The sequence below is a fragment of the Calliphora vicina genome, chromosome 5 (assembly GCF_958450345.1).
Source record: "Calliphora vicina chromosome 5, idCalVici1.1, whole genome shotgun sequence".
NCBI lineage: Eukaryota > Metazoa > Arthropoda > Insecta > Diptera > Calliphoridae > Calliphora > Calliphora vicina.
The window spans coordinates 57,222,409-57,249,208 of record NC_088784.1 but is presented as its reverse complement, the minus strand read 5'-3'; the positions used below and the strand labels follow the sequence as shown (position 1 = coordinate 57,249,208).

The 26,800-nt window shown below is 29.4% G+C and overlaps 1 protein-coding gene across 1 annotated transcript; it reads left to right on the top strand.

Annotated features, from left to right (window-relative positions):
* On the top strand, positions 1–26,800 carry Pgant3 (Polypeptide N-Acetylgalactosaminyltransferase 3). Its single transcript, XM_065510637.1, has 7 exons — positions 1–731; positions 5,728–5,828; positions 11,860–12,040; positions 24,408–24,577; positions 24,641–25,098; positions 25,164–25,955; positions 26,015–26,800. The coding sequence occupies exons 1-7, from the start codon at positions 595–597 to the stop codon at positions 26,174–26,176; spliced, it is 2,001 nt and encodes a 666-aa protein (XP_065366709.1). The 5' UTR covers positions 1–594; the 3' UTR covers positions 26,177–26,800.

Here is a 26,800-nt window from a genome sequence, read left to right as displayed (position 1 = left end):
TTGTTGCTCTGTTTATGAATAAATACAGATGTTTTAATATTTTGCAATTGTTTTAAATAATAAAATTTAGTTTAGTGAACAATAGTTAATACACAACTTATCTTTAGTTCGTTTGCAATTGAATTTTGTAACGCAAATTGCAAGTAGAGCAGTGCAAAAAAGAAAGAATGCCAACAAAATAAACAAACAAAAAATGTGGAGCTGTTGGTAAACAAAAGATCCATCACCGACCATCAAGAGAACTACGGGCAGACGGATGAGTGGCTTAGGCAAATCGATAGTGGAACAACAACAACGGCGTATAAGTGAGCAACACCAAGAGAGTAGTCCCACATTGTGTAGTAAACGGTCAAAGCAAACACATCATCATCGAGACGTTGTCTGGTTATTTGTTTTTAATTTCGCTTTAAGTTTTGTTATTTTTACGGTAGATCTTATATTAAACACTAACGGCATACATACCTTTTGGTCGCACAATCGTTCGGTCTGCCCGTTCGTCATTCAGTCTGTCGAAGTCTTACATGTTAAACAAGAAGTGAAAAAAGAAATTTAGCCAAAATAAAGCCAACAAGAAGTTTATTTACACGTAACATAATGGGTTTGCGATTTCAGCAATTAAAGAAGTTGTGGCTTTTATATCTATTCCTGTTATTCTTTGCATTCTTTATGTTCGCATTCAGTATTAATTTATATGTGACCAGTATGCAGCCTTCACCTGGCCAGGAAAGACTGTAAGTTGCATCATAGACATAGTGTTTATTTTTTTTTTGTTCAATAAAACTATTCATTAAATTGTAATTTAATGTCGGAGTTAACGATAAGGAGGTAGAGAAGAAGTGTAGATAGCACTAGACTCATTGGTAGCCGGCGGATATTTAAACGTCCCTCACAGTTGACTGAGCATCTAACAATAATGAATGGCACACGTAGAAATCGCAAACAATGCAATAAAATGTAAATCACGGAATAATTTTGAATAATTCCTATAATAATATTAAACAAATATCAATTTAAAAAAAAATACTTAACACTTATTTTAAAATCAAAACAATTGATTCATCCATCCATCAGCCTTGTCCAACATTTAAGCATTTGAATGTTATAGTTTTAAAGTGGTCTGAAACATATGTGTTTATAAAATTTAATTTATTACTAAAAATCATTTGTTTAATATCGAATTAAAATTCGTTATACATACAAGAAATATGGAATCAATCTATGTAGGTATATAAACATATATGTATTTATGTAAATTATTTAAATATTTACTGCAATGTTGAACACAAAAATATCCATAAATACGATTTATCTATAAATTGCTAACGAAGATGTGAGTCTGTGAGAGATGAGTGATTGTGTGTTAAAAAAATACATTATAATTTGACAATTAATACTAACCGATAATTTCAATCGATTTATAAGATTAAAAAATGTATTTTTTGTTTATTTATCTTTTACTTTATCAAAAATTTGGAATGACTAATTTTTCTTAAACAAATATTAACTAAAGATAAACAAAAAATAGTTTTAATATTTCATGATATAGGTATCAACCCTATTGGGTTGAATTTTGAATAGGATCCTACAATCTCTTGTAACATTTTTTAGAATTAAATGAAATTCTTAAAGATCATGTAGTTTCACTTGGGGTCGATTATCTAAAATAATACAAATATAAAAATACCAAGTTGTTTGTCAGCATTAAAAAAATGCAATAACACTTGAAACGGACTAAACATAAAAATTTATCATCCCAAAAATTCTAGTTTTTGAAGTTATATGAATATTTTAAATAAAATTTAGGTAGTTAATAAATAAATAATAAGATGAAGTTAAAATTGTTTTTTTCCATTTCAACTTGTTTTGAAATTTATTCGTTATAATTATGCTTTAAAATTACTTATTTTTTAAACAGTATTTATATTTGTTTTCATTTAAAATGAGTGACCTATTTTGAACATTTGTAAAATAAATTGTTTTTGCAATTTGAATTGTTTATTATTAGTATGAATCGCTTTCTTTGATAAAAATGCTTTCTACAAAAAAATGTTATTAAATTTATTTATAGATTGGAATGCAAATAACAAACGTATGTATTTGTTTAATTTAATAAAACTTGAACAAATTATCACCTTATATATTTATCACAACATTTAAAGACAAATTAATACCCAGTTAAGCATCTGTCAATAGATATAATTTCTTATCTTTTTGTTACCATTTAATTCATAACATATTAATTATTATGATAATTTCTTCCCCAAAATTGTATTCAATACTAAATATAAAATATACTCTAATAGCTTTGAATATTATATTTCCGTAGAAACTCAGATCTTTTGATGTAGAAAATTAAAAATCCTTCTAAACGGACGTAAATGACTGTTAATTATATTTTTTTGGATAAACTAGGATTCATATTCGGGAAAATTTTAATTTACCGGCATATTTAGATAAAGTTTTTTTAATTTTACATTATTATTTTTGCACAGATAAATCAGATTCCTTGGGATTTGTTGGCAGTAGAATGTCTCGATTATAGCAACAATAGGTGGGAAAGTAAATTTCTCCGTCACCAAACGGAAAAGTTTAATCTATTGGTTCGGCCGGTACAACTGCGAGTGATCTCGGTCTGCCAGGTATCTCACTTATCGGGATCACGTCCAGTTTCGCGCCAGGCCACAATTCCCCTAGGGACGCGATTGCTAATTTTAGCAATAGAGCTGAGCGGTCATTTGTACACGCTAGCAGTTTCACATGGCCTTGTTACCAGCCAGCATCGTCGTTTTGCCGGGATGGACCGGGATTCTCCTAGAGAATCTTCCAGTACACCCCCAGCATACCATGACGGATTTTCAGCTATTTCTCCTGGGAGATAGCTCCGTCCTTAACACTCCTGTCGATAATCGCCCTTAAAAGTGGATTGCGAGCAACCTCACTGTAAGGCCTTCTTATCACACGAGCCTCTTGCTTCGGACGTTTAGTCCTCGGCTGTTGAAGCAGTCCCTGCTCAGAGCGTTGCCGTTTAGGCCCGGCAGATGCGGCTTGGTCCGCTGCATCTGCGCTGAAAGGAGGATTTGAACTGTGCAGCTCAGCCAGTTGGGCTTTAGCCCAGCTAAGTTTCGACAACTCGTCGATGTTAATCGCATCGGCCGACTTGGATCCAAGCCGATCGATAATGCACAAGGCGTTCGGTTCTGCCGTAGTGGCGGGTGGGGCTACAGTGGTTGGACCCGACTTCTGGTTCGACGATCATACCTGTAGCATCTTCGCAGGGTCATCTGTCTTATCGACAGTGTCCAACAAAGGGGTTGTTAGTGGTGTATTACCAGCGAGGGCTAATGCAGCTTTGGTGGTGATCGGTTTGAAATCCAAGGCTACCTCGCTGCTTTTAATCAAACTGTCACCAGAAGTTTGGACAGATGAGTTTTTGCAATCAGCCAGCATAAGTTTCCCCTGCTGACCTGTTGCTGTTGTTTGTTTCTTGTTTATTATTATTATTTGTGTTCATTTTTTTCCCAGAAGTAAGCGCGTAAGGGGATGGACAATCCATGCAGGGACGGCGTACACGGACTTTGCAAAAACTGTATCAGGGGAGCTGTTAGCGACTAGTATTCTTTAACCACTGACTAGCCCTTTAGGTCTTCGGCACTGCTACCATCACTTTGACCTTACAAGTGGGGGGAAGGAAAGAGAGAGGAAAGAACAGTTTTGGTCCGCTGATTGTAACACTAAGAAATAGAAATAATGTACTAGCACTAGACGGCCAGTTTTATCATTATCATAAGACCAATTACATCCTACTGTGACCTTTTGTTATAAAATGCATTACAGTATTATGATAGTTGGCTATCGCAGCTCCGTTTACAAACCTAGCTATGTCAAGAAGTTCAGACCATTTGTTAAAAATGTATCTCAAGATATTGACATCGCTCGAGCTATTGACAGGGCCAGTGACCTGTTGTAGAAAACAGTATCACTAGACTAAGCAAATGCTCCCCCTATCCGCCACCTGGGACGCGTCCGATGGGAGACTGAGAACTCCACACGAATACCATTTTTGAATATTTTTCCCAGCTGTATAAGCTAACTACATATTATGGAAACAAAACAAAAAAATAAGGATATGCATTTGGAAATATCCATCTACACCCTTATAAAACTCTTTCTAATACAAATGTTTTTTTGAGTAATACATTGGGGAAAAACTTTCATGAATTTATATAATACTAAGTTTTTAAAAATTATAAAATGTAATTTTTTTTCGTCTTTAAATTATTATTGTGATCCACTGTAAATATAATTATTTCCACAGTGTATTACTGACACATATTTACCATTTTAAATCTGATTTGAATGGTTTTTTTTCTTATTTTAAAGGAGTTGTATTGGTTGTACATTTAAACATTTAAACCGTACGATATGTAAGTGTTACGTTTGGTTTAACCTGTTTTTAAATATACTAATATTTAAAAAGCTGTTTAATTGTAGCCCAATAAAATACATTTTCTTAACATTTAGTTAAATTTTAAAATTCATGAAAATTTACAGAAATTTGTTAGGGTTATGAAAATTATTGTTAGATTAAAAATTAGCATTTTTTTATTTATGATCTTCTTCAACTTGAATTTGTGTTTATTAATTTAAAAATATAAAACCTGATTTAAACTTGAAAATAATTTTGGACTCTATTAATATTAATAGTCATATCATTTAAGGTTCTATTATATTTTTAGGTAAATTATGCAATCAGTTGTATGAGATTTTGTTTAATATTAGTATTTCAAACAACTAAAATTATCTTTTATAATTAAATCTTTAAATATGTATTATGAATCTCACTTGCATTTAATAATTATTACAATTTATGTAATAATATCAAAGATAAATTATTATTAATTCAATCATTTGTACTCTGTCCCTTTTTTCGAAAAATTTTAAAACAATTTTTTTTTTTTTTAATTAATATTAATTTATTTATTAAAAATTTAGTGGTCATAAGTCCATCAACTTTGATTAATTAATGATGTGTTTTTGACACTGTATAAAATCAGTTTTGTTTGTTATCATTAAAATTGATTTTTAAAATAAAATAATAAAAAAAAAACACAAAATGGATTGGCCAAGACTGCACGAATTTGGTATCATCAAATGCAAATTGATGAAATTGAATTGTAATAAACAAATCGCTATATATGTATGTTCAAACATACATTAAATACATATGTATGTATGTATTCATATTAACTTGTTTCTTCGATGTTGGCTTCTTTGCCACATATTTCCCATTACTACGTGCGAGTCAACCACTTCTCCCCCTTTTGTTTCTGCTTCTGCTCTTTCAATTTCCAAGAGTGTTAAACATTTGCATGATAATACAGTTAAGTAGTTTCTTAGTTTGGTTAAATACTGTTTAGTTTTTAGCGCTAACCTGACTTGAGTCGAGTTCACTTTTGGTCATTGTTTTTATTTTTTTAAAACTTCTACTACTACCACTACTCACAATGTTTTTGTTGTTTTAGATGTTTTTTACCGTGTTCACTGTAGTATGATTCCCCCATCGCTACTCGTTTTCTTGAGATATTGTTTTTATTTTTGTTATTATTAATTTTTGTATTTCGAATAAACATATCATCTTCGTTTTTGTTAATCATCAGACATTTATATTTGCATATTTGTATGTTGTATTTTGTATTTGTTTATTTAACTGGTTTTCTTGTTTTGCAGACAACCGAAACCACCACCAAAACGACGATCAATTTGGCCTATAAAAAATGTTGTGGCCCATTATATAGGCAAGGGTGACATATTTGGTAATATGACCGCTGGTACGTACTTCACATTTTGTTTATTTACTTTAACGACTTTAACTATAAAATGAATAAAAAAAACATATACTTTAACAAAAAACAAAACAAAAATCTCAAAATACCATAACAATTTCTTTGAAAACATAAAGTAGTTTAATGGTTTCATTGTATTCAAATCTGTAACGATGTGCATACACATTTCATAATTTAAAAAGTAAAAAAACGAAGAGGAACTTGTTATAGCCGTAAGTTTATTTTATTAAGATCTTACTACATACTAGTATGTTTAATTAGCTAATTAAAAAAATACAGAAGTTATTATACATGTAGACAGTTAGTTTATGTTAGAATCTTGAAATAATAAATGTTTCCAGGTTTGAATCCAGTTGAATTTTCACCGTTACATTGTGAGATTAATACTCGTATTTTTCATTATTTATATCAAATTTAAACTCATAATTATTTAAATCTGTAAAGTAATTAAAAATGCAAAGTATGTGTGTATCTTACAGGTTTGTAAAGAAAATTCAGTGTTTTTTTACGAAGATTTTAACATCGAAAAGGTCTGTTTTTCTAAACAGAGTTTTTCCTTTTTTAAACTGAAGAATATAACCCGGTATTCCTTAAGAATAAGGCCTTATACATAAAGTGGCAATATATATCCGGCATTTGAAGAAATTCTAAATGTTTGTGCCTCCCTTATGGACATTTAAATATTTCAAATGTATGCATAAAGTGCTTTTTTTAATAACACAGCATAATTTTAATTTATTAACATTTTGTTTTATATTTGAGTTTTTTTTATAAAATTCTGCCTATAATGAGAATCTACTAAAATTCCTCATTTCTAATGGAAAAAACCTATCCAATTCAATATGACCATGATCCGAAGAAGTACATTGTAGTTATTGTAATGGAATGGTTATTTTAAAAGGTAAAACTAAAACTTCTAACGCATCATACAGAAAATCAATGTGATTACAATGACCTACCACCAGACCCGAAAACTGTGGTATGAGGGAAAATCTATTTGGGTCAAATATCATAAATTTTAAATTTTAGGACATAAATGTTGTATTTTTCAATGTTATCAAGTGCAAATATATTTTTTAAATTTTTGTAACGTAAATTTCACTACTTTAAACTTCATCTTATGTAAAAAAAACGCCAATACCCAAAATATCCAAAAAATTTTAGTAAATATTAAATACCATGATTTCTTTTATTAAATACAAACACATTTTTTTAGTCAGTAATCCAAAATCAATTTTGACCATTTGCAATAAAATTGCATCGATTTATGTTGTATTTTTTTTTGCATAATTTGTTATAATTGCATATTATGCGTTTATAATTTGCATATTTTAAAATTTTTATTGCATATTTTTAAATTTTTTAAATTAATTTTTTTTTGTCGTTTTAGTGTTAAATTTACAAGTTATTTCGAAGTTTTCATAATTTGTAATATATTGTTAATTTCTGCGTATTTTTTTGTATTTTTCGATTCATAGTGCATGTTTTATGTGCATATTTTCATTTTTTTAGTGCATGAAAATCTCAGCCCTGGTTATAATACTTTATTATTTTTAAAGAAATGACCATCTATTTTAAACAAAATTAATGTGTAATACCAGTGTATACTTATTTTAATGATTATGAGTAATTGTTGGGAATGGCATTGAGTATATTGTTAAAATTTCTTAGTACATTCCTCACTATGTCTTGAAAAATATTATTAAAAATACAATAATACCACATTCAGAAAATCTTTTAAAACACAACGCACCACTTGTATAGTGTAGCTTCAAAGAACCAAAAAGGTCTGCTCTCTTTTTTGAACTCGATTCATTTCGGATCATACAAGTTAAGAAAAAGTAGAGTAATTGGTTAAAAATAGTGATAATTTTTTATAAATTATTGAACAATTTTAAGACGTTTTCAAAAAACGTACCATACTCATTTCAAAGTAATTTGAAACAAAGAAGGCCAAGAAAATGTACAACAATTATTTGATAAATGTTTTAATTATGTGACCAAATCCAATAAACGATTTTTATCTGTATTTTTTCTTATGGGTATTTGCTATTTGGTATTCAAAATTAGCAGACTTGGATTCGTAGTACTTGTAATATTCTACTATAACTTGTTCTGTAATAAAATCAAATAAAAAATAAAAGTTCCAGTCATGACAACATCGAATAAAAGGCACTGCTGAATGAACTAGTTCTAGAAACGTTATATGAATGGTTTGTGGCTTTTTACGCGTCTGTACAACTATAGTTCCGAATGTGAAACATTTCAAACAAAAATCATTGGTCGCATCGTCAGTCTAGGATTTTAGGGATGTATGTATACGAAAATAATAACCAAAAATAATTATGTCACTACTTTAAGAATTTCTGGTAAAATGCAAATTTTTTTGGTCAACATATATTTTTTATACCAACTTAGAATTATACTACTCAACCTATAGAAAATAGTTGTGGGTAGTATATTTGGAACCCATTTTGGACCATTGTATTCTGCAAATAAATTAATAAAAAAATATACACATCTGCTCAAAATAATAGATACACCAAAATTTATTTTTTAAAAACGAAAAAAAATAATGGTATTTATAGTTAAAAGGAGAGTAAAAAACAAAAACAAAATATTTCATAATTAATAATAAATATTATAAAGTAAATTAAATTTCTTAAATTTCGAAAAATTTGGTGCTCATAATAATAGATACATTTTTAAAAATTCTTATTAAACAAAAGCTAATAAATTTTATCTTAAAAAAATTAGTTTATTATTAAAGTAAAGCTAGTATCCAGTATATCCACCTTTGTTTTGTAAAACTTTCTCCACTCTTCTGGGCATACTGGATATCAAGTTCTGACACTTCTCCAATGGAATCTCGTACCATATTTTTTGCGTTTTCTCCCATAAATCGTCTTTATTTTTGAAAACTTCCTTCGAAAGCCTTATCTTTAATTCACTCCACAAGTTTTCTATTGGGTTTAAATCAGGGGATTGGCTGGGACAGCTTAAAACAGGTACGTTATTCTCCCAGAACCAGTTTTTAACTAATCTTGAACTATGTTTTGGGTCGTTGTCCTGCTGGAATGTCCATATTAATGGCATATTTTCCGATGCATATGGAAGCATTACGTTTTCCAATATGTCTCTATACCCACTAGCATTCATGGTATCTTCTATTCGGAATATCGGACCAACACCATTCCATGAAAAGCAACCCCAAACCATTATGTTTCCCCCGCCATGTTTTACCGTCTTTTTTGTAAATTTAACGTGGAATTCTTTTCCTTTTGGTCGGCGTACATTTCTTTGGCAGTCGTTTCCAAACAAATTTATTTTTGTTTCGTCGCTCCATAAAATATTTCTCCATTTTTTTTCGCCTTCACACCCGGACCATTGTAAGTGCTCTTTAGCAAATTCTAATCTTGTCTTGATATTTTTTTGGCGCATTAGTGGCACTTTTCTGGCAATTCTTCCCGGCAATTTAGCTTGTAAAAGACGACGACGAACTGTTTGTGGACTGATTTCGTTACATAGCTCCGCAGAAATAGCTTTCGATGATATGAAAGGGTCTTTTTTAACCATAAGGACGATCCGCCTATCTGTTTCTGGACTGGTTTTCTTTGGTCTACCGCGAGTTTCTCTTTTTTGTTTTTTAGATAAAGCATTTTGGACAAAATGTAAAGATCTTCCTATGCTCTTTGCTATTTCCCGTAATGATTTTCCTTGATTTCTCATCGTTTGAACAATTTTTTTCTCATCTTCGGTACAATGATGATTTCGTCCCATTTTCTTCAAAAGAGTCCTATTTTTTATAAAATTGTTGCTAAAATTTAAATTATACTTACTGTTTCACGTAAATAGGAACAAAAAATTGCACAAAAAATAAATTGTATATAAACAAATTACAAATTACTGATGTGTATCTATTTTTATGAGCAAATAATTTTTTGTAATTCAAATAAATTCGTTTTTAAAAATCAACATGAAAGCAAATAGTTGCCAGATTTTTGACTGACATGACATTGCCAGATAGAAATTTTAATAATATGATGTATTCTTAACGCTTGCGAGGAAATTTTCAATGTTACCGCCATTTAAATTTTTTCCAATTAGGTGTATCTATTATTTTGAGCAGATGTGTATGATAAAATGAAACTTACTTATTCTAGCAAATAATTTCTAAATTAACGAATTTTATTTATAACTAACGTTATTGCTGATTCGCAAACGTTGTTCTGTCATACAAATTATTTCTATTTTGGTTGTTAAATAAAAAATAACGAATGTATTAAAGTGAATTTGGCATTATAGGTATTTTTGACGCCAAATGAAGAGAAATACAAACAAATTTTTTTTGTCGAAAAATATATAAAAAACTACCAAGCGGTATGAAATATACTTTACGACCTATTCTCGTACTTACCAAAAATATATAAAGAATTTCATAAAAATAGCTAAATATTGATATTTGGATATTGCTCTTACAAAATACTAAAATCTCGGCTAAAAAATAGGTGGGAGGGGGCCGGATGATGAAAATTTGGGATTATAGGTATTTTTGAATGCCAAATAAAAAAATGTGAAAAAAAGTTTTTGGTAATGAAATTGTAAAACCAAATTCTGGATATGAAAACTCTATCGATATGAAATATTCGTTACGACCTATACTCATAGCTCCCAAATATACATACAAAATTTCAAAAAAATCGGTTCAGACGTTTAGGAAGAGTTCAAACACAAACATTGTGACACGAGATTTTTATATATTAGAAGATTATTGGTTCTTGGTTCTTTAGTTACTCATATGCGAGTATCGTGAAATTATTTACTCGATCTTTAAGTGCGATTCACACCAATAGCAAATTAACGCGAAAATAGTTTTTCTTTTTTTTGAGTTCCTAAATTGATTAATAAATAATAAACTTATATTCTTTTCTGGTTATGTTCCAAAAACATGAATTTTTTACAGAATTATTTTGTTCTTTAATATGGTATTTCATATCTATGTATAATTTGCCACTCTAAGCAAACATTTTTAAAATTCTAACACATATGCTCAAAATAATACAGACAAATCACAATAATTTCAGAAATATGTATAACAGAAAAACATTCACATTTCCATACAAAATTCTTTTTATTATTTTCTTTAGAAATGTTAAGAAATTTATGATTTATCATTGGTTAACCATTATTTCTATGAAGTAAATACTTAATAAGGTGTAGGGTATCATATGGTGGGATGTAACCGACTATACTCTTATAATTGTTTATCTTTAAATCTATTGTTACATACGTACACGTGTTTGCAACAATGAAATAGTCGAGACTAAAAATTTCCAGTAACATAAAAAACCCATAATGCCCACGTTATTTTTTGTTTTGTTTTATTGACTAAATGCATGTTTTTTTTATTAAGTAAATAACTAAAAAAAATAGTTCAAGTTCAACATACTAAAGTCTCATTTGCGGCGTTGATTTTGGACACGGTACTCAAATTTGTTTGGTTTTGCAGCTGTACACACTATCTTATATAGATTATTCCTTCTCCAGTCATATCCATAAAGATAATTAAAAACTGAACCTAAAACATAATTTAGATGTTTCCTTTTTTCAAATGCATTATTATTATTATAATTATTACTAGTATGTATTTTGATTATGACTCCATATTGATGATTTTATACTTAAATCATTTTTTATTGATCTCTTTAGACTTCAAGGTTTTGTTTTTGTTTTAGTTTTTAAAAGGGAAACATATTTTTATTCAAATTTATTTGTTGTTCAACACTGAAATGCATTTGATGAAACAACTTTTTGATTTACCATTCATAAATTTTGGAAAACAAACTATTTGATACCATTTAAGAATTAGCTGCTGCTTTAATAACTTGTCTTTTTTTTAATCTACATAATTTAAATTTTTCCATAAACTTTAACGAAAAAAACTACAAACTAAATTAAAAAATGTACCTGTGTCATTACTCAATATTTTTCTGCCTGTTCTACAAATTTCTTTCAGATGACTACAACATTAATTTGTTCAATCCAATACAAGGAGAGGGTTCGGATGGTCGGCCTGTTGTCATACCATCAAGAGAACGCTTTCGCATGCAAAGGTTTTTTAGACTAAACAGTTTCAATATATTGGCCAGTGATCGTATACCCTTGAATCGTACACTTAAAGATTATCGAACCAAAGAGTAAGTGTTCTTATAATTTATTTCTATCTTAAAAACTAAAACGTAGTTTTCTTGAAATTCTACGAAACAAAGCAGTGAAATTAAGTGTAGTTATTAATATAAATTATTTTTGGTAAATAAATAACAATAGTTAATAACTTTAATGAAGATGAAAAAAAAAAATAAAAACAACTACAATTAAACACTACCAGTTGCCAGCAAATGTAGCATCTCCATTGTTTGTTAAATTCAATGCAAGTCATTGGCTTTTTACCACAAATTATAATCTATGTGTGTTTTTTGTTGTTAAATTTTTATTTCATACTTATAATTTTTAATAATTTGTATAGTGTTGTGATCATTTTTGAAAATATTAAGTTTATGTATTTTTGTTTTGAAGTTATTATTTTGTTTTGTAAAAAAAACACAACAAATATATTTATTAATTATATGTCTGTTAGTCCGTATACCACCACTTTGTTGTATAAGTTTCTCGGGTATTATTAACAAATGATCGTTTAATTTTATAGAAATTCTGGCAAATGTTTATAATCATTTTAAATGGCCTCGTTAAATTATTAAAATATTTTTAATGATGCCGTAGCTAGTTATGATGATAATAATGGCGACAATGCTCGTAGTGATAATTACATGTCCATACTATGTCTAGAAAATAAGTAATGAGATATAGACATTCAAAGTTTTTGTAGTGTTATCTCGAAAATGGTATGTGATAGAACCTTCCGGCCACGTTCCTCGAAATGTTTCAGGATTACATTAACCGCCAGTAAGTTCCGCAATACAGTCGGTCGTAGACTTTATAGACAAGCGCTCACCACGCCGTAGAGTTAAACAAGGAGTTCATCAGGGTCCTGTCCACTTGTATTTAACTACTACATCTCTAAACTCCCAGCTCCTTGAGGAGGCTAGCAGGATCCCTAACTTATGCCTAGCATTTGGACAGAATCCTCATAAAACCATCCACTTATGTATTTAACTGAATTGATTTTAAAATTGTTTATGATGTTGCAACAGTAACAATTATCCTTAGACTTACCTCGCCGAGATTAGAATTCTACCAAAAAATCGTATTCCATGGTCCGAGATATTGCATAGAAAACGGCGAACCCGGTGATATATACTTATCAGTAGAAGGCGCTTAACGTCCATGCCATATTGTCCCGGATTACAATGTATTCTATTACACTATTATATAAAAAAAACAGTTTTAAGCTCTTAATTGAGTATTATTTGTTATTTTAATATCACTATGCAACAAATGGAGACTTTTGGAAAAACACAAGATCATGACAGTATAGGTTCGACTCTACTACCAAAGGGTAGTAAAACCCTATACTCAGTTTGCCCATTTTGGTGACCGATATTTTTTTATGGGCCCCCAAAGTTTCTGAAAATCAGTGGGGCCTCAAAAAAAGGTGTCATCAGTTTTTGGTTAACAGCTAGTTCAGACTTTGTGATACGGCTTAACTTTATATGACAATAATATAGCCAAGAGTCAAATAAATTTTGTTAAAATTTGTTTCCAAAAAATAGCTTTTTCGTGCACTTTTGTTGAAAAAATATAGGAAGAAATTTTTTTTTTTTACTTTTTTTAGAATAACTTCCAGGGACTCCTAATTTTTCAATAACAATATTTTGCAAAGTTGTAGCTACGGTAAATCTGAATAACTCTTGTGAACATATCAATGCAATCCGAACATATCTAGGCACTCTAAATAGCTGTCAAAAATCACTTTGTAGCTTAAAAATTTTATTTTTTTACTATTTTTTGACTCTAAAACAAAAATTTTTTGTTTAAAATGTATGTTCGAGTGTATACTTCTCTATTGTGCTGGAATAACGAAGAATGGGCAAATCATTATCGGTATGATCCGGCCGCATCACTTTATCCAATCTTGATCTTGCAAGACCGGCTTGTTGCAAGATATGAAAAAACTTTAAAATTTTTGAAAGTGGGCAAGGTTTGTGGAGCTTCTGAAGAGTAAATATAAGCTTTTTATATAAGTTTTTGATATCGATGGAAACCTTATGACTTGGAGATTGACATTTTACTGAAATGAATAAATTTTGTGTTTTTTCGGACGTATTTTACCTTAAAAACTAACAATATTATAAAATGGTGATTTTCCATCAAGAAAAATAAAAACATCGAAATTCCTAAAACGGAGAAAATGTGTTCCAAAAACTGATTTTTTTAGAAAATAGCCCACTTTGACGCTATTTACAGTATGATAGTAAAAACGTTTTGTATGTATATAAACAATATATAGGGCTATACGAGCTTTTGAGGATCGGTGCTTTGTGTTTTTAGAATTTTTTACTCAAACCTAAAATTTTGTTTCAAAATTGGCCAAGTTTGGATAGGGCTGGGGGGTACAATGTCCGCTTAAGTTAGTCAAATTTTACTTTATACGTTTTTGCATTAAGTTCTCTTTCCAGATCATAAAAAAATGAATATAGCCACGAAGAAAATTAGTTTTTTTATAAAAGAAATAATATGGGGAATTTTTTGGGAAAAAACTTAAAAAACACACGCATACAAAGTTGAAATATATAAAAAGATGCTTCAACTTTGGATGCGTGTAACTTTTTATAGGGACGAAATAATTGTTATCAGGTTTATTTTATTTTCTTTAGAATTTTATCGCAAATATATGTACGTCGTATATAAAAAAAGCAAATTTCGACCTTTCGTTGGCCCATCATATATCAAATACAAAAAAAGATCGAGCAAAATTTAAAAATAAAATTAAACTTAAATATCTCTTGAACTAAAAGAGATAACCTACAGATAAAATCATATTTTTTGTAGACCTTCTCAAGGTCTATCTATAATTTAAATTTCAGCCTATTCGGATCATAAATGGATTTTTGGCGATTTTTTTTTAAATGTGTGACATTGAGGATCCCCATTCCGAACACCTCAGCCGAGTAAATAATACAGCACAACATAGAAGTGTGGACTTGATCATACTATTTTAACAAAAAAACTTTGTTTTTGAGTCAAAAAATAGTAAAAACGAAAATTGTTAAGGTATAAAGTGATCTTTATATGCTATTTAGAGTGACTAGACACGTTCAGAATGCATTGATATGTTCTCAAGAGTTGTTCAACTTTACCGTAGCTACAACTTTGCTAAATATTGTTAGTGAAAAATTAGGAGACCCTGGAAGTTATTCTAAAAAAAGTAAAAAAAATTTTTTTTCTTCCTATATTTTTTCAACAAAAGTGCACGAAAAAGCTATTTTTTGGAAAAAAAATTTTAACAAAATTTATTTGGCAGACTCTTAGCTATATTATTGCCATATAAAGTTAAGCCGTATCACAAAGTCTGAATTAGCTGTTAACCAAAAACTGATGACACCTTTTTTAGAGGCCCCACTGATTTTCAGAAACTTTGGGGGCCCATAAAAAAGAATCGGTCACCAAAGTGGACAAACTGAGTATAGGGTTTTACTACACTTTGGTAGTAGAGTAGAACCTATATAGTCATGATCGTGTGTTTTTTTCACTGTTGCACTGTGTATTTAAAGATATTTGCAGGATCATTATTTGAAATTATTATGCATCGTATAGAAAAAATTTTATTTTTTTTTTTTGCCTTTTTGATGCATTTTGGCCATCTAAATGTCCGAATATCGCAAAGTTATGTTCAGTAAAGTTGTTAAGCTCAAGGCCGGCTACAACATATTCAATAAAGAAAAGTGGTATTTTTGGGTTTCAGTGAGTGGGACCCTGGAAAATCAGTTTTTCATAATTTTTTTCGTTAGTTATCTTACAAAACTCAATTAAAATCTAATACTATACTCTGAGAAAAAATATAGTTGTACATGTTTACCATAATCATTTCATAATTTGTTTAATTTACCATTCATATAATTGTAGCAATCATATACATATATGATTGTAGTAAGGCAGAACCCCCGCCGATCACTGACCCTACTATTTGTCGCATAGTGTTATTATCCTGAGCTCATTTCCTCCTTCAAAATGTCAGTGAATCTATTCACAGCTCTCTACTCTTTGTTAAGTGCCACTAGGGGATATAAAAATACATTAAGAATGTGAACAAATAATAATATTTTAAAAATTTTATAATGAAAATATATGTTTTCGAATGGAGACAACCATTTGTTATTCAATATTTGTTAATTTTTGCTTGTATAAACTTTAATTATATTTCAACAAAATAAATTATTATAAAAGTAATTTAATTGTCAAGATGCTTTATTTTGAGAATAATTACTTGGAAGTTTATTATGAGTTGAATTAAAAAAAAACATCAGCAATATTTTCATTTATTTTTATTACTTATGTATATAAGTAAGATATGGATATACTTATTATATTTAATAAAAATAATAAATGTGTAAATATATGAACAGAATTGTTAACAAATAAGTATCTTCACATTAGGGTACCTCAAAATAAAAGATATCGATGTACACAATTAACTCCATTTTATGATATAGATTTTATAAATGTTTGTTTTAGTTCAAGTGATAAATGTTCAACTTTTATCAGTTTTGGAAATATTTTGAAAAAGGGGTAATTCCTTTTTAATTCGTCCCATTTTGGATATTTACACTCTCTGATTTTATTTAAATTCAAAAGTATATGTATATTCTACTCTTAAATGCAGATTTTATGTCATATAAACCAGGCTCATATTTTTATGTTTCATATTTTGTATCCCTCTAAAATTTTTGTGAAAAATTAGCAATGTTCAGGATTGAATAACTTTGGAACTCGTCGTTCGATTTTAACAATCATGGTGTCCTTTGGAAGGATTCAGTTTTATCTTTACAAATATTTTATTTAAGAATAGAGAAAAATTTAAAACTCTCCGTTTGGGTAGAAATATTTTGGAATTACCCAAACATTAGAAAACAACTATTTTTTAGGTAAGTCGGTGCAATAGACATACTTCATTATTAGCAAATAACACAAACCAATAAATTATTTACACCCCAAGTTAAATAAAGATGAGAAGCATCCAATCAATCTTTGCAATTGCAATAAACCGAAATAATAATTTTAAATGTCGTATAATTTTAATTCAAGTGAATACAAATAGTATATTAAATAATTCAATTAAGACATGCAGCTACATATATTTATAATATTATTATACGAGTACATACTTATGTGTGTAATAGAAGGTGTTTACTATTTATTTCCTAGTACAATTGGCAGACTACAGTTAGAAGTAGTAAGTAAGTTGCCGATTGATGATTTAATTTCCACATCTGATTAAATTTATAAATAAAATGTTTTAAATTAATTGTGACTTATAGTTGTACATACAATTTGTAAGTAAAATGCTTGTTAATATTAAAATATTCTGTCAGATTTTAAAGTTAGATTCTATAGTGTATGAATATTAAATAGACGGCATAAAAAAAAGATTTGTAGGAATTCTAATAATATAGTTGGGTTGTCCCCACAAATATGTATGTATGTACATTAGAGTGGTTCATCATTGTACCATCCTACTACGGTTAGAATACAGTGATACACGGATATATATTTTGATTATCTTAGCCGATAGTTTGGCCTTTCAACAAATTAACTATTGTTAAATCAACATAACATAAACTGAATTAATTAAGTCTCCGTAAAGAGATACTGATAATATAAACTAGCAATTTATTGTCACTTTTTAATACATATTTAAAAAGTTTGTCATTCCGTTTGTAATTTCCACAATATAATTTTCAGACCCTATAAAGTATATACATTAGGCCGCACAGTGGGAGAAAACCCTAATTTAGTGGAATTAAATTCGTATCTTCTAAACGCTTGGCCAAATTAATTTCATTTATATGGAAATATTGCAGGCAAGGGGGTAAGCTAATAAAGTAATGCAAAATGAGTACTGCTACTTCAGTAGAATGAGCGGGAGAGGCTGCTAAACTACACTACCTCGGAAGAAATTCTATACTATTTTCAATTCTAAGAAATTATTTTAATATATCTTTCAAAAAATTTAAATTTTATAAGTAATTTTATTTATTGCAAGTAACTATTTAAATCTATAGATTTTGGCATTTTACCTATTTGCCGGCATTTACCCTATTGCCGGCATAGGTCGAAATATTCATATAAAATTAAACTTTTTTTAGTTTTATTCATAAGTTTATTTTTAAACACGAATAACAATTACACTGTGTAACAACCAAAATCGTAATGGAGAAAATCGGGAAATATTTGGACCCGCTGTTATCAAAAAACAGGAGTCTGATGAATCACTAGGAAGTAATGGATTCAACAAAAGTTGCCTAACATCTTTCGATAACAATTCCACTTTTTACAGATGAAGTTCTGGACAATGTGGATATAACACAGCGTTAAAACAAATATATTAATATTGACATAAAACGCTTTGCAAATGTTATATTTCTAATCTAAATAAAGCACTAACATATTTAAAAGGACTCATAACTTTATGTCAAAGTTAGAATTACATAAATTTCATTTTTATATAATGTAATTACCAATAGCACTTCTTATATACAATCTTAAAAAAATAAGGAACAAATTTAGTACGAGATTTTACATCGTCCCAACGATAATAATTTCTTAAAATAATTATATAAATTCACCTCGCACTTTTTCGCAGCTAAATTTTTCACCATATGTAGTCTATAAAATAGCCTTGATATTGGTAAAAAATTAGGATTGCACATCACAGCATTAGTAACTGGCAACCTTCCGAAAATTCAAAAAGTAAAAAAAAATTCTATAAGAATATGGCTATTGGTTATCACCAGGGAAACCGGAAATATGCTCTAAAAAAGCGTTTTAAGCGCTTTAAATATGCAGTAAAAACTTTAAAATATGCTCTTAAAATTTAAAAAATATGCTCTTAAAAAACAAACTTTTACATAATTTTTAACCAAAAAATATACTTTTAATTAAAAAAATCAATACAATTAATTTCTAAATAGGTAAAGTAACATAAAATAAACAAAAATAACATCAACTAAAACAAGTAAAACAAAAAATAAATACAACATAAAAACAATAAGCTATGAAAAGGCCTCGAGAGGTATTTTTTGATGATATTTTATATAAATATAAAGTCACTTCTTCAATTAAGGTTATTATGCAATAAATTACATAATATTGACTTAATTTTTCAAATAAAAATCGTTGTCTATTGGATCTGAAAACATTTTTATACATAGAAAATGTTCTTTCGACATCAACTGATGTTATAGGAGCAAATTTAAAAGACAATATTTCATTAACACTTAGAACTGTTAAGTTTGAATTAGAACTAAAATTTGATATTTAGATGGCGCTATTATTAAAAAAGTGCTTATTTTATATTAAAAAAAGCAATCTATTTTTCAATTTTGAATTTTAAACAAAGGAAGTAAAAACCTGTAACGCAACAGCGAAAAATAAGTAAGACAAAATTTGTTTTTGATAAAGTCAAAATATGCTATTAAACAGTAAAATATGCTCTAAAAACGCAAAATATGCTCTTAAAACAAATATATGCAAAAAAATGCACTTAAGGGTAAAATATGCAAAAATATGCACTAACAAATCGATGCCAAAATTATTAAATAATTCTGAAACGTGCTCATTAGACTCACCAGAAAAAATATGCATTTGCATATTTTGGTTTCCCTGGTTATCACAAACAGCGGAAAATATATTTTTATTTTTCTTATTTACCAAGCCTCATATTTCATCTACATAAAAAAAGTAAAAATACAACTTAAAGAAAACCTTGTACTATCCTGCTTAATAACAACTTTGAAAACAATTCTTCATAAAAAAAATTTCTGAAAATTTTTTTATATTTAAATAGTTGTCAATATCAAACCACTGAAGTTATTAATAAATGTTAAATATTTTTAAGTACAGCAACAACTATAGATTGAAACTACATAACAATAAATCAAATATGCCAAAGTTTTTTTTTTTATTTTGCGCCACTAAATTGTTCATTTCTCCCACAGTGGTCGGGTCGATTTGTTTGGAGGATCAAAAAGTAAAAAATCGTATAGCAGAAACGCAATCTACGGAAAATTCTAAGAAAGTTTCCTCAAAAAACCATAGGTCTAAAATCAAATCCTATCTTGCGCATTTCGTCTTTTATCCAATAAAAAAAATATTAAAAAAAAAAATTTATATTGAAATATCATTGGATAAAAGACGAAATTTGATTTGATTTTAGACCTTTGGTTTCTTGGGGAAAATTACTTAGAATTTTCCATAGAATGCGTTTTGCTATACGATTTTCGTGAAAAAAATCGACCCACCGTAATATACATATATTCTGGATCCTTATAGATATCGGAATCGATTAAGCCATGTCCGTCTATCTGTTGAAATCAACTTTCCGAAGACCCCAAATAACTTACACGATTCATATATCAATTACTCCGGATTTCTTCCGGCTCTGTTTCTATTTAAAATCGAAAAAATCGGTCCACAAATGGTTGAGATATAACGAAAAAACCAGGTCAACATAGATTTTTGACCTATTTTTGACCTATATCTGGATTACTAAGTCATTAATATAGACAATATGCATATCTAATGATAGATATCAAAGACCTTTGCAACGACGTATGTATATAAGACCATAGTAAGTTGGACCTACAATAGATCAAAATCGGAAAAAATATGTTTTAACCTTTTTTTTTCACCAAAAATTTTTTTTTCGCTAAATATTAAAAAAAATTGAAAAAATTAAAAAAAATAAAATTCGAAAAAAAAAAAATTTTCCAAAAAATGAAAAAACAACTTTGTAAAAATAATAAATTTTGTTTACCTAAAAATATTTAAAATTTTTATTTTGAAGTATAATTTGGTGAAGGGTATATAAGATTCGATACAGCGGAATATAGCTATCTTACTTGTTTTAATTCATTTTATAAAAACTAGAAATCAACATAAAAAATACAACATTTTCATTAAAAACATAAAAATTTACATAAATTCATTAATTTTACCAAAAGTATCACCAATAAAGTCTCCGTACAGTTAACCGTTTTAAGGCAAGGAATCCCAATATTAAACTTAATTGTATTTAATATGTGGTAGGTCCTCCTTTCTGAGTAATTGCAGCATTCATATGGCTGTAAAACCATGCAACCCCAAACAATAACGATACCTTCTCCATGCTTTACGGTTAGCTTCAAATGCTTCGGATTCATTTCAGTATTTGGCTTTCTCCACACCATTTTTCTTCCATCATAACCAAAAACATTAAATTTACTTTCATCGCTAAAAAATCCCTCGATCCCAAAATAAAAAAAACCTTTTTCAGTTCATACACTGGTGCAAATTCCTATAAACGCACTTAATTTTTTTCCGTATTTTTGTTATATCTCTGTTGTTCTCATCCAATAGCAAAATTTAACTTTTTTAATAAGAGACAACTTAACGGTACTTATTGAAATTATTTTTTTTCTTATTCTTGTTTTTATTGTTTATGCGATCAAATGTTCTCGGTGCTATTTTAAGTGGAAGATTCGTATAAACGCACACGTGAAATTTGTTTTTAAAAAAGTTACCAAAAATAAAATATTATCAATTTTATTTTTTTTTTCAACCAAAGGTACGTTTCTAATACAGTAGTTTTGACTTATCTGCCTTTCACTTAAGAGCATTTTACATATAAGTGCACAAAACTTGTGTTTTGTATATTTATTTATCAAACTCCATACAAATTCGTTAATTTAAGTGCTTTGTTCATACTTGCACATTTAAGATAAGTGCATAATACTTTTGGAATCTATAACTGGTTTTCATGAAAAAAATTTCATTTAGCTGCTTAATATAAAATTAAATCAAAACAAAATAAGAAAAATACGATTTTGAATAAAAAATTGTGTTGTAAATATCTTAATAATTTTAAAAGTAGCTAAAATACCAAATTTGTCGTTATTTTTAAAGGGAAACATCACAAAACTTCATGTAAATTATTTTCCGTTAGCTGCTTTTTTGGGCAGTAAGTAAGTAAGTAAGTAAGTTAACTGATGTTAACTGCACTTTTAACTTACCTGCACAAAATATCGTGCAAAGTTGGTTGTGCAGGTAAGTCAAAATTACTGTAGTAACATCTCAATTTACTGCAGCTTTTTCTATTTGAATCAATAAATTTCATCACTTTTAAAGATGCCCAAGGGAACTTTTTTGTCCGATCAAAAAAAGATCCAAATTAAATTTTTTCACGACCAAGGATGTTCCAATAGAGATATTGGACGTAAAATCGATCGTTCGGAAAATGTGGTGCGAAATTTCTTGAAGAAAAGTTATGGTGTTCGCAAACCTATAAAGGGATATACAAAACTAACAAGAAGACAACAAATTGAATTCCACAAAAATAAAGAATAAATTGAATCTTCCAGTGACTTCCAAACACGTTGCACACATTTTACGAAACGATGAAAGCATAAAATGGAAAAAGCCGAAATGTAAACCAATGCTAAAAAAGCACCATAAAGAAAATCTTCTAAAATTCGCAAGAAAATATATGAAATGGACAGATAAGTGGAAAAAAATAATTTTCTCTGACGAAAAAAAAATTTAATTTAGACGGTCCTGACTCATATTCACGCTATTGGCACAATTTGAGAATAAACGATGTTCGGATGTCAAAACGTAATTTGGTGGTGGCAGTGTTATGGTTTGGGTAGCGTTTTTTGCAGTTGGCAAGTCAAAAATATGTTTTGTTCCGACAAAAATGAATAGTGCGATTTATAACGAACTGTTGGAAGATGCTCTTCTCTCATATATGGATGAAAAAATGGATGAAGATTGCATATTCCAACAAGATAATGCTGCAATCCATGTTTCTAAGCAATCGAAATCTTGGTTTAATGAACATAGTATTCCTCTGTTGGACTGGCCGGCTTGTAGTCCGGACTTAAACACAATGGAGAAATTGTGGGGATACATGGCCCGTAAAGTTTATGCATATAATGCACAGAATGAAAGCATAATGACTGTGACAGAGCTGAAACTAAGAATTAAACAAGTCTGGGAGGAAATTGATTCCGATCTGCTTAAAAAATTAGTGGAATCAATGCCAGACCGTATTTTTGAAGCAATCCATAACAAAGGATCATCCACACATTATTAATAATGCTACAGTGGCCCATAAATTAAATTGCGTTTATAGGAAAATACCCTTAAAAATGGCTGTTAATCTCGAAAATTAAGTAAAAAAAAATAAATAAAGTACAAATGAATTTTTTTTTGGAAAAAATATTTTAAGTGAAGTCTTAACTAATTTAATAAACAAATTTGCATCCCCCTAAATATGTTCTTGTTTATTTTTTACAATTTTTTTTTAAAAAAATGTAGTGTGCGTTTATAGGAATATGCACCAGTGTAGTATATACTGATAAAAAAAATTTTAATTTTTGGATTACCTTCTACAGACCGTACAATTATTCTCTCTAAGTGGTGGTCTATTTTTGAATAACGTACTGAATGGAAGAGCATGGTCTTTTTACAATATCACTGATTTTGTTTAGCCTTTTTTCTTTATTTTACAGATTAATAATAATTTTCTTTCTATCCATTGAAATTTTCTGGTCCATTTCATGCACAGCCATTTAAATGCTGCAATTGCACGGATGATATGCCCTTTCAGGATTCTAAGTGCGTTAAAATGTAGCGAATAAATAATATATTTGGAACGTCTTTTAATGACATACAAGGATGATAAGAATGTTCCATATCCAGTTTCTCTAAAGACATTGATGTCAAGTTATGAGGTTATAAAAGGTCTAAAATTTTTCTCCGTCATCTAAAATTATATGCTGAAAATTTGAGCAAAATCCAACCTTTAGTTGATGTTTCGTGTTTAGGGTGAAAGTAAAAAGCAATATTTGTTATTAATAAGAAATAATTTTAACAAATTTGTGACCAAAAACAAAATTTGCTCGAAATCATCCGCTTTGCTAATGTTATAGGAACTCGTTACACTAGCACTGGAATATCTCACACATCTCCTAGAACTATTGATTCGACAAGTAGTTAATTCAGATATCTGTAAGATTGACTCATTCCGCCGAGGACTCATACCGCCTAGGACTCATATCACCGATTTCAATTATATCACCATATAAAAGGATTTAGAATCCCTACTATCGATTCATTTTCTTATTGTTCAGAAAATTCACAAGAGATGGCTCTATCACTAAAAACTACTACTGCTTGAGCCATGTTACTACATACATATTTTCCTTTATTAAAAACCATTATTATTATTAATAAAATAACTTCTTTAGTGAATTCCGTTACAACTGTAATAAATTTTACAGTTATCGGTTTTGTATTAATGCATACATATATTGTGATTTTATAGCTTATAAATCTTTATATTTTTAGATGTCGTGATTTACCTTACAAAGTTGAAGAGTTGCCGACAACATCGGTTATTATAGTGTTTCACAATGAGGCTTGGTCTGTTTTATTGAGAACACTAACCAGTGTTATCAATCGTACACCCCGGAGACTACTTAAGGAAATTATATTGGTGGACGATGCAAGCGATCGATGTAAGTTGTAATAGAAATAAAATTCTAAAGTAAAATTCATTTCAATTTACATATGTATTGCAGCATATTTGAAAAAACAATTGGAAAGTTATGTTAAAGTTTTAACAGTCCCAACTCGTATCTTCCGTATGCCAACTCGTGGAGGACTGGTGCCTGCGCGTTTAATGGGTGCCAAACATGCTCGCGGTGATGTTCTAACATTCCTCGATGCTCATTGCGAATGTTCGAGAGGATGGATGGAGCCCTTATTGCACCGCATTAAAGAATCGCGTACTAGTGTTATTTGTCCAGTTATCGATATTATATCAGATGATAACTTTAGTTATACAAAGACTTTTGAAAACCATTGGGGAGCATTTAACTGGCAGCTAAGCTTCCGTTGGTTTTCGAATGAACGTAAGGGCATGTCGCTAAGAGATAATCCCACTAAGCCTATTATGACACCTGCAATGGCCGGAGGTTTATTTGCAATTGACCGCAAATATTTTTATGAAATGGGAGCTTATGATGAAGAGATGAAGGTTATTTAAGGCTCATAAATTACTTACCATACAATATCTAACAATTATTTCACATTTTTCTATAGATTTGGGGTGGTGAGAATGTAGAAATGTCTTTTCGCATTTGGCAATGTGGCGGTAGTGTGGAAATCAGTCCATGTTCTCATGTTGGCCATGTTTTCCGCAGCACTACTCCCTACACATTCCCCGGTGGCATGAGCGAAGTTTTGGGACAAAATTTAGCACGTGCAGCCATGGTATGGATGGACGAATGGAAATATTTCACAATGCTCTACACAGCAGGACTTACCGTTTCGATGCAAGACAAAATTAATATCAGCAACCGTGTAGCCTTACGCGAACAACTTCAATGTAAACCATTTTCATGGTATTTACACAACATCTGGCCCGACCATTTCTTTCCCGATCATGATCGGTTCTTTGGAAAAATTATTTGGTTGGACGGGGAAACCGAATGCGCCCAAGCATATAGCAATCATATGAAAAATATACCTGGACGTCTTTTGTCTCGTGAATGGCCGCGAGTTTTCGACGAAATCGATAGTAATTCCGAACTGTTTATGAGTCTAATCGATTTGGATCGCGACAAATGTTTAAGACCGGCTAAAGATGACGCTCCACGCACTTCTGTACAACCAGTGACGGTGGGTGATTGTAATGCCCATTCTCAAACTATGGACATTTTCGTTATAACGCCCACTGGTAAAGTAATGACAAATAACAATATTTGTCTGACCTTCAACGAACCAAAACAAAGTGTAATAAAAATGCTAAAGAATCGCAACGCTACTACATCAAATATTCATCTAACGCCATGTTCGAACGATCCACGTCAGTTGTGGAATTACGATATGGATGTAAGTTACATAAATTCTTAATAACTTGGTTTATTTGTTAAATGTTTCATTGTTTGCAGACTCAACACATAAGTCATCATGGCAATCAACTTTGTTTAACTCTTAAAGCAACCGTATCAGTAAAAACACATGTACAGGAAAAAATTGTCGTAGCCATGGAATGTAACTTCAATGATATTACTCAAAAATGGGGACTTATACCACTGCCATGGAAAATGTAAAGTTATTTACAAAGCCAACATACCACCACTGTGAACTGTAACTTTACACCGAAACTACAATTGAAAAAAAAAATGCAATTAATTTAGTGCAATTAGAAAATTCATAGAGTAAATTAAAACAAAAAAAAAAAAAAAATGAACAAAATTCAATTTCTACAACACCAGCGAATACAAAATGTGATATTTTTTTATTTGATTGATATTGATGGTGATGCATGATTAATTGAATTTCACTTAACTGAACTACATACTTACTTTTTTCATAATTTAGTTTTGGTTCATAAATCTACAAGATTTTTCCTACAAAACTTATATAATTTCGATATTTGAATTTAATATTTAAAAAAAAAAATTATAATACAACATATTTTTTCCTTTTGTAAATATTTATATTTCGAGTGAGAATAATCATAGTATCAGCAGTAGCAAATCTTTTGATTTCTATTTTTGAAATAATTTAATTTTATTATTATTTTTAAGTCAACTCAACTAAACATTTTAAAACTTACACTAACATTTAACTAAGTATGTAATTTTAAGTATGTATACATAAAATATATTTTTAAGATATACAGTAGAAACTAATAAACATTTTGTTTAAATTTTAATACATATGAAATTAAA